At 56.9% G+C, this 9,172-nt stretch overlaps 1 protein-coding gene across 8 annotated transcripts in view; it reads left to right on the forward strand.

The window, feature by feature from the left end:
- Positions 1-8,265, forward strand: part of ADGRG1 (adhesion G protein-coupled receptor G1) — a 40,414-nt gene extending 32,149 nt beyond the window's left edge. For all 8 annotated transcript variants that reach the window (XM_059998825.1, XM_059998828.1, XM_059998822.1 and 5 more), the window contains exons 10-14: positions 224-342; positions 2,234-2,502; positions 3,603-3,711; positions 4,721-4,989; positions 6,424-8,265. In XM_059998825.1, the coding sequence (XP_059854808.1) occupies positions 224-342; positions 2,234-2,502; positions 3,603-3,711; positions 4,721-4,989; positions 6,424-6,554 (897 nt within the window). In that variant the 3' untranslated portion in view covers positions 6,555-8,265. The remainder of the gene's footprint in view (positions 1-223; positions 343-2,233; positions 2,503-3,602; positions 3,712-4,720; positions 4,990-6,423) is intronic.
- Positions 8,266-9,172: the final 907 nt, after the last annotated feature.

Raw genomic sequence — 9,172 nt, forward strand, 5'->3', positions numbered from 1 at the left:
ATTCTCTGGTGGAGGGTTCTTGACCTTGGTGGGACAGGGATCCATTTGAGAATGTGGTGAAAAATGCACTCATGGGACCACACTCTTCTCAGTTTGGGGGGCAGGTGTGGTTCATAGACGCCCAAGGCCGTCCAGGGACCACGGGTTAGACCGCCATCTGGGCAAACGCTCAGTGTCGAGTTGGGGGCACTGAGGCCAGCCCTGACCTGCCTCGTGGACCCAGGTTACCTCTGTGGAGGTGGACGCCATCCACAAGCACTACCTGACTCTCCTCTCGTACGTGGGCTGTGTCATCTCCGCCGTGGCCTGCGTCCTCACCATCGCTGCCTACCTCTGCTCTAGGTAGGACCTGGGAGCAAGAGGGAAGGGGGCAGGGAGAACCTCCATTCCAGGCCCCCGGGCTGGGACCCCACGTTGAGGGAGACCCACCCTGGAGATTGGCCTGACCCCGAAACGTGTGTATAGTTTTGGAAGCCCTGGGAGGTGCAGCCAGCTGACCCCCAGGGGGGCATTTCCTGCTCAGATCTGTGGTGTTTGGGTAACATAGCATTTCCGGTTTACATTAACTGCCAACATTTAAAATTGGGAGAGTTGACATAAGAATCTAGATTCCTGTCTTCGAATAACCAGATGTGCTACCGCTGGGGGCACATGATAATATGACAGTGATGGTAATGATAACGGTGGACACTTACATCAAGCGGCCCACATGCCGCACACTGTTCTAAGTGCTTTACACGCGTGAACTTGGTTCATCCTCGCAAGGGCCCTATGGAAGAGTGCTCAGAGAGAGTAAGTGACTTGACTGAGGTCACACAGCGGGGAAGTGGTAGCAGCAGGCTTGAACCCAAGCAGGCTGGCTCCAGGCCCACAAGGCCTGGGTTAGCGGAGCTGCCTGGCAGTGGCCGCTGTGGACAGGTAGAGCCTTCAGCCCCTGTTCCCTAGTGCCTGTTTTGAGGCCCGACCCCCTGGCTCCATGGAGGCGTGTGTCACCCCAGTCGTTGGGGTGCCTGCTGAGAGAAGGGGCCGCCTTCGGTGGAGTGAAGAACGCCTCCACCCGCCCTCAGACCGGCTGTGTGTGGGTCTGGACTGGCAGTGCTGGGCTCGGCCTAAACTGAGGCCCACCTGTAGTTGGGCCCTGGACCCGTCTGCGTGGAAGGGAGACATCCTTAGTTCTGCTGTAGAATGAAGACTCTTGGAGTGTGCTCACTGTTCTTGCGGGGACCGGGGAGGGTAGAGCCGTGTGAAGGCGTGGCCACAGCTGCACACGTGGTGGGGCTGGAGCAGGCGATGAGGAGGGACGGCTGGCAGGCTGAGTGGAGAGCTGGGGGTGAGGGCACAAGCCCCTCCCAGCACCTGCCCATTGATCGCAAAAGTGCCCCAGGACAGAGGGACAGGAACCCTTAGGGACTGAGCACCTCATCTGTGCCGGATGCTTCGTATCAGTGTAACTCTCACCCCAACCCTGCGAGGGGGGCCGTCCTCCCACTTCACAGATGAGTACACTGAGGGTGAGGGGGATGGGGCCAGCCTAAGGTGGTGCCTCAAGTTAGGGGTAGGGTGGGCATGGGGATCCAGGATGGTAGGTGTTCTTCTGCACTCTCTGGAGCAGGCAGTGGATGGTGCCAGGTGGACAGAAAGGCTGGGGACAGGAAGGCTGACAGTGCCCTGCACCACACAGTATCTTGGGATGGGAGCAGGACGTGCACACACAGACTTGCAACCTCAAGGACACAGGCCACACAGCGTGTGCTCACAGATGCACAGTAGTGCAGACAGATAGGCAGACACAGAACGTGGGTGGCATGGATTCTCCAAAACAGCAAAAAATCCAGTCTTTCCCTTCTGACTTTGGGAGCATCTGGTTGATTGTAGTGGCTGATTTGTCTTCCTCGCTGTGCTTGGTTAAATCTGCCGTTAGATGCACACACGGTGTCTGAGCCTGTGGGTGTTGGACACATGGAAGGTGCACGGGGACAGAGCCTAGCTGTAGCCACGGGAGGCCGCGCGTGTGTGTGTGTGTGCGCGCGCGCGCGCGCGCGTGTAGCCTGGGAAGGCTGCCTGGAGGAGGAGGGGTGGGCGGGCATACCTCCCACCTCCCACCTCCCACCTCCCACCTCCCACCTCCCACCTCCCTCCCCCCTCCCCCTCCTCCCTCCCCCCTCCTCCCTGCCTTCCCACGCTGGCCACCAGAGTGACCCTGCCTGCCCTACCTCCACCCTCCCCTGTGCAGGAGGAAGTCTAGGGATTACACCGTCAAGGTGCACATGAACCTGCTGCTGGCCGTCTTCCTGCTGGATGTGAGCTTCCTGCTCAGCGAGCCGGTGGCCCTGGCAGGCTCCGAGGCTGCCTGCCGCGCCAGTGCCATCTTTCTGCACTTCTCCCTGCTCGCCTGCCTCTCCTGGATGGGCCTCGAGGGCTACAACCTCTACCGACTCGTGGTCGAGGTCTTCGGCACCTATGTGCCAGGCTACCTGCTCAAGCTGGGCATCGTGGGCTGGGGTGAGTTGGTGGAGGGGGTTGGTGGGCCCCCCAGACCTGCCTTTTCCTCTTGGTTTCTGGCGAAACATGGGCACCTGGTTCCACTTCTCCACCTGCCCCTCTGACCATTCCCTCACTTGCTTCCTTCACTCACCCATTCTCAGGGGTTGCTTACCTTGGCTAGGTCAAGGTTCTCTTTAGGAGGATGAGGTGATGAGCCCTGTCCCCACGAAACGCTCACATATTCTCTGCATCTGTCACTGTTTTACGAGTGGGGTTTGCAGACGGAGCCATCATGTATGGATGTGCAGGTTGTGCACTGCTCAGAGGCACCCAGCTGTGGATGGGTGGGGCCGTAATGCAGTCCTCACCTGATTCACCCAGGCTCATGGTGGCCCTGCCTGTGGATCCCCATGAACCTCAGGGAACAGGTTCCCCGTGGCTCTGGTATTTGTTCTTGGCCGACAGCAACCCAATTCACCTGTGGCCCAGACCTCTCTTTGTCAGACCTGGAGGCCCAGGGGCACACACCACAAGTCCTTGAACATTGCACAGGCCCACCAACCTCCACATGTCCCCGACCCCAGCTTGCGGCTCCTCCCGTGTTTCTCATTCGGCCCTTTCTTGGTTCACTTCATTGATATATATGAAATTCCTTCAGAGTTGGCTCTTTGTCAAAATCCAGGTGTTTGGTGGTGGGCAACCCTTCCAGGGAGCTCTCAATCTTCACCTCATGGACAAGGTCGAGGCCCAGGGCAGACATCCCCTCGGGGTATAACTCTAGATGTCCCCTGTTGAACTGTCCTCCACCCCACCAATGTCCTGTCTGCTCCTCCAGTCTCTCCTTGTGACAGCCAGCCCCTCAGCAGGGAACTGCAGGCCCTTTCCCCTAGGGGGCCCCAGGATGCTGAGGGTGCAGGGGTAAGGTCAGGGGAGATGGGCTCCCTTTATGAGAAACCAGAACTGGAAAGGAGAAGGGTGGGTCCGAGCTTGGAGGACCTGCCCCAGATGGGACTGGGTAAGCTCTGGGACCACAGGTCTGAGAGGGGGTCTCACCAGAGGGAAGGGGAGGGCAGGCCTCAGAGGGCGGGAGATGGAGCTCCATGCTTTGTTGCCTGCAGGCTTCCCCATCTTCCTGGTGACGTTGGTGGCACTGGTGGATGTGAACAACTATGGCCCCATCATCCTAGCTGTGCACAGGACCCCAGAGAGTGTCATCTACCCTTCCATGTGAGTGGCTTGTGCAGTGGGGGCAGGAAGGTGGGCCTCATGGTGCAGAGGTCAGAGAGTAGCCTGGGCCCAGGTCACGCTGACCAGGAGACTCCTGGGTGCCAAGCTGCTGGAGGTATTGGGGTGACCCTTTTCTCAGAGAGGGTGAGAACGGGCCTGGATCTGCCAGTCACTTGCCAGATGACCTTGCACAGGTCCTAGCCCCTCTCTGGGCCTCAGTTTCCCCACTTGCAAGTGGGAGTATGGGTTGGAGCAGCTGAGCCTCCAGCATGTTCCTTTGCTGCACCCTTCTATCCTCTTCCCCATGGAAAAATGGAAAGGCTGAGACCCAAAGAAGGCAGGAATCCACACCACGCTGCTCAAAGGCACCCAGCTGGGGGATGAGTGGGGCTGAAGTCCAGTCCTCCTCCACTCACCTAATTCACCCAAGCTGGTGGTGGCCTGGCCTGTGTGTCCCCCTGAACCAGACTAGACTCCAGGGCTCCTGAGCCCTAGGCTAGGAAGGAACCCTTTCCATTCCTTCAGTGTTTTGAAAATTTCAGCTGATTTTGCATCACTTTGTGCCATCTGTATTATTATTTGTTTAATTTTTTTCTTTAAATCATCTGGCTTATTAAATGTATTTTTTAAAAAATTATATCAACTATAAATGGGAAACAAGCATTACTTGTCATGAACAGTGAGTAGTCATGAAAGCAAACACAGGAATAAGGAAACCCTGGTACTAAATTCTTGATGAAAGCAGTGGGCCTAAAGTCTGGCTTTTTTTGAAAAGGGAGACTAGCAAGTGTTAGAAGTGTTAAAAACGTTTTAGGACCAAATTAAGCCTTTCTCTTGACTACAGAGAAGGAATAAAGGAGAATTGAAAGGAGAGTGGCTTTTTGGCCCTTGAGTCAGTGGTGTTTAAAGCAGCTGTCCTGTACTCGGGCTCACCGTGGTGCCTGCCCAGGGCCCAGGAAGCACCGTGCCAGCCCGGCCTTGCAACGAAACTTCGTGCCCTTGCCCATAGGTGCTGGATCCGGGACTCCTTGGTCAGCCACGTCACCAACCTGGGCCTCTTCAGCCTGGTGTTCCTGTTCAACATGGCCATGCTGGGCACGATGGTGGTGCAGATCGTGCGGCTGCGCCCACACGCCCAGAAGTGGCCCCACGTGCTGACCCTGCTGGGTCTCAGTCTGGTCCTCGGCCTGCCCTGGGCCTTGGTCTTCTTCTCCTTTGCTTCTGGCACCTTCCAGCTTGTGGTCCTCTACTTTTTCAGCATCATCACCTCCTTCCAAGGTAGGCATGGAGAAAACCCCACCCCCTGGCCCAGGCAGGGTGCCCATATATAGAGCACAGACCAGGGAAGGGATGACCCAGATGACCTGAAGGGCCTTCTTTGGACCTCAGCCTTCCCATTCGTAAAATGGGGGCATCCAGGCCATAGTTGACAAGTCTTTGTTGAGTACTTATAGTGCACAGGCCCTGTGTTAAGCCCTAGTGCTGTAGTTGTGAACTGGTCATGCAAGGGCCTTTTGCTTCCACAGAGCTCATCTCTACTGGGAAGGCCAGGTGTGACAAGCAAGGTCGCAGACATCAAAGGGCATCTAGGAGAGGAGGGAAGTAATAGTGGGCGATGTTGTGGACAGTCTGAGCTTGGGTGGGGGACACTTGGAGGAGGGAAGCCTCTCTGTACAGGAGACATTTGAAGACAACAGAAGGATCGAGCCATGGAGAGATCAAGGGCCCGTTACTCCAAGTGTGTTTCTCAGACCAGCAGCATCGGCATCATCAGGAGCTTGTTACAAACACAGACTCTGGCCCACCCCAGGCCTGCCGAGTCAGAATCCTCCTTGTAACAGACGCCCAGGGGATGCAGCGCATGGTACAGGCTGAGGAGACCTGGTCTAGGGGTGGAGTGCTCCAGGCAGAGGGAGAAGCATGAGCAAAGGTCCTGAGGCTAGAACTAGGTTATGTGTTGGAAGAATAGTGAGGAGCACGGCTAAGGAGTAGTGAGGCGGGGGTGGGGGGAGGGGCTGGATCATGAGGGCCTGGCTTGATGCCATCAGGGTCCCTTCCTGCTCTACCTGCACCCCTCTACCCCCGCCCCCCGACATCTCACACACACACATATTCACACACACACATATACACACACACCTACCTTTGTTTTTGGCCACGCTGGGTAGGGAGGAGGCCTTGCCCTCCCTGTTTTCCTGCCCAAGTCCTCCCCATTGCATGGGGTCCCCATGCAATGGGAGTGGTGTGTGAGGGAGGTGAGTCTTTGTTTTCTCATCTGTGACGTGAAGGGGACTCTGTAGGGATTATAAATCATGCTCATAAATGCACACATTTACTGAGCCATTAATAAATCACAGTATTATGATTTGGGGAGGAGCGTATCACATGGTACTTAAGCAGGTGGGCTCTGGAGGCTGACCACTGCTGCTTGACTCCTGGCTCAGCCAGGCCCCTTATCTTCATGGGCCTCCGTCTCCTCGTTTGTAAAACAGAAAAGTAATGATGAGGTCTGATCTCAAGGAACCTGGAGAGAATGAAGTGAGATGACGTACAGGGCACTGCCCAGTGCCTGGCGCATAGCAGGTGCTCCGGGGATCACATCGGTGTGGGGAACCTGTGTAGGGAGGAGGACAGGGGCAGATCTGGGTCCAAGGAAGGGAGCGGGGTTGGGCTGGGGCTGCCCCCAGCCTCTGAGCCCTGTGCCCCCCACAGGCTTCCTCATCTTCCTCTGGTACTGGTCCATGCGCCTGCAGGCCCGGGGTGGGCCCTCCCCTCTGAAGAGCAGCTCGGACAGTACCAGGCTCCCTATCAGCTCGGGCAGCACCTCGTCCAGCCGCATCTAGGCCGCCAGCCCCCCGCCGATGTGAGGAAGCAGAGTTGTGGTCTCTCTTCACTGCTGCTTGCGGCCCCTGCAGCCAGGCCAAGCCAGCCGGAGACTTGAGAAGGCCCAAGGACCTCGGAAGGATGGGGCTGTTGCCATGGCAGCCAGACTCCCAAGCTGGGCCTTCTGAATTGGCCGGGGGGCTACTTGCCTCTTGGGTCCAGCTCAGGGGGCTCAAGGCTGGTCTTAATGCACCACCACTGGACTGGCCCTCACGGCTGGAATCTGCAGGCCTTGGACCTTGGAGGCTGGTGGCATCCTTGGCCCTGTGCCCCAGCCCAGGACAAGAATGTGCCGTAGCTGTTCTGTCTCTGGTGATCACCATGAGGGCGCTCTGTAGCCCCTGTCATTTTAATCTAAGGATGGCCCGCAGGGGAAACGAGTTGGGGCAGAGCTTTGAGCCAGACCCCTGGAGGAGGAGCATTCCCTCCCTGGAGCATAATGACAGCCCAGGGAGGGAGCCGGGCTGTCGTTATGCTGGCCCTCTGAGCCCAGGGCAATCACCCTTTGTCAGCCTCCCTAGCCCTCCCTCTCCCCTTCCTGGTCCTCCCTCTCCTTGGACCTCCTTAGCCCTCCACTCACAGCCCGGAGTCCCCAATTCCAATGCTGGATGTTGGGTAGTGGTTCCCAAGAGCTACCTGGTGCCTACTGTAAACCTTTATCTACTGCATGGGCGTTTGCCTGCCCCTGACTTGGCTTAGTATAAACGTTCTGGGCTGGGCTAGGCCCATCTTCCCATCTGGCCCTCTCCACAGCTGCATCACCCTAGCTCACCACTGCCAAGCCGACACCTCACAGGGGCCCGCAGCCGCTCCCGAAGCCCTCTTGTGGCAAGAACTGTGGAACGTAGCAGTCCAAATTTGTTTCCACCCCAGCATTCCAAAGACTGAGACACGCCTCCCCTGGTGATGCTTGTAGAGCCTGACACGCTCCGTAGAACCCCTGCAGATGATCTTGAGCACACCTCGCAGCCCATCACGGTTAATTCTGTTGGACACAGGTGGCCAGACCTGGTCGCTTCCCCTGCGAGCTCTCAGTCTAATGTGGGAGGCATGCATGAGACAAGAACTCTTAGAGGTACAGGCACAGAGTTGGGGGAGCCCTCATTCCTGGCTGGGACTCCAGGAAGGCTTCCTGTAGGAGGCAAAATTTGATCTGGCTCTCAGCCTTAAAGATGGGGAGGATTTTCTTTGTAATTACCAGTTCATTTGTCTTCATATTAAAAAGAAGTACGTGTTCATCGTAGAGAATTTGGAAGCTGTAGAAGAGTACATAGAAAAAATAAAAATCAGCTGTTATCGCCTAACCAACCGTGGCAAGAATTTCCTTCTGAGCTTTTTCCTGTGCTTCTCTTAAGAATCAATGATAAAAAACACCTGGGGGCCAATCAGGAAACATGAACAATAGAAGAGGGCCATGTGTGAAAGACATCTGCTGGAAACGTTGTCAGGGCAAAGGTGGGGGGAGGAATGGCAACTGGGTGTCAGTGCTGGGGGAGCTGCGCGTGATCTGTGGTGAACTGAAGGTTACGAGCCCCACGCAGAGGATGCAGCTGCTGCTCTGCTGCAGCCGGTCGCCACCTCGGAGGGTTGAAGGCCCGTGTAGCCAGACTGCCTGCCTTTTATGACAAATAAGAAATCCAGATCGTGCTGGTGTAAAATCCCCTGATTTAAAAAAACTTGGCTAATCCAGAATATTCTCTGGTCAAAGAAATCACGTCTGAGGGCTGAATTCAGCCCTTGGCTGGTCGCGGGACCTGTGTAACCAGTTTATTGCCCGGTGTGAAGTGGACGGGCTGCAAGAATGAAACGACTGGACTTTTCTGCCATCGCTGCCTTACAAACTGGTCCCGGCAAATTTCTCCTCTCCATCCTGTGACACAGGTGAGGCAGGTCAAATAAGTTTCTGTCCCCCTTCAGTTATGGGAGCCGTCTTGTTCGATCACGGCTCTCAGTGTCCAGGTCTAAAGGTCCAGCACAGGTCCAGCCCAGGCCCACACCTGAGCCTTCCGCCCCTGCAGTCTCCTCCCTCCTCTCCTGGCTGCTCTGGGGGGAGCGCAGGCTGGGGAAAGAGGCAACTCTCTGCAGTTGGACGGGAGGGGTGTGAGGTGCCTTGGTGGCTAGGAGTGGGCTGGCAGTGGTGGGATGAGCGTGAATGTGGGATCTTTGGGGACCTGCAGGGACCTTGGCACATGGGAACCCCCTGCCCCCTGCCTCTCTTCCAACCCCTCCTCCTGCTGCTTCCATTGGCCTCTGCCTCCACCTTCTCCAGGTGGTGGACTCCTCTTACGCCCCAACCCCTGAGGACAAACCTTCCCCACAGTGTCCCGGTTGAGCAGCTGGGTGGGATCAGAGCCAGCTCCGCTCTCAGAGACCTCTCTCGGGTCTCTCAGACCCCCATCACTTGGCTAGACCTGAGGGGATACCTACCCCATCCTCAGGGAAGGAAGGGACCCAGCCCCCTCCCCCGGGCAGGTGGGACTCCCCTCAAATTCTCCCACTTCAAAGAACTCTCTTGACACCTACTTTCTGTTTCCGAGGGCAGCTCAGGTAGTGGGGCTGGGGTGCTGGGTCGGGTCCC

The sequence above is a fragment of the Delphinus delphis genome, chromosome 20 (genome assembly GCF_949987515.2).
Source record: "Delphinus delphis chromosome 20, mDelDel1.2, whole genome shotgun sequence".
NCBI lineage: Eukaryota > Metazoa > Chordata > Mammalia > Artiodactyla > Delphinidae > Delphinus > Delphinus delphis.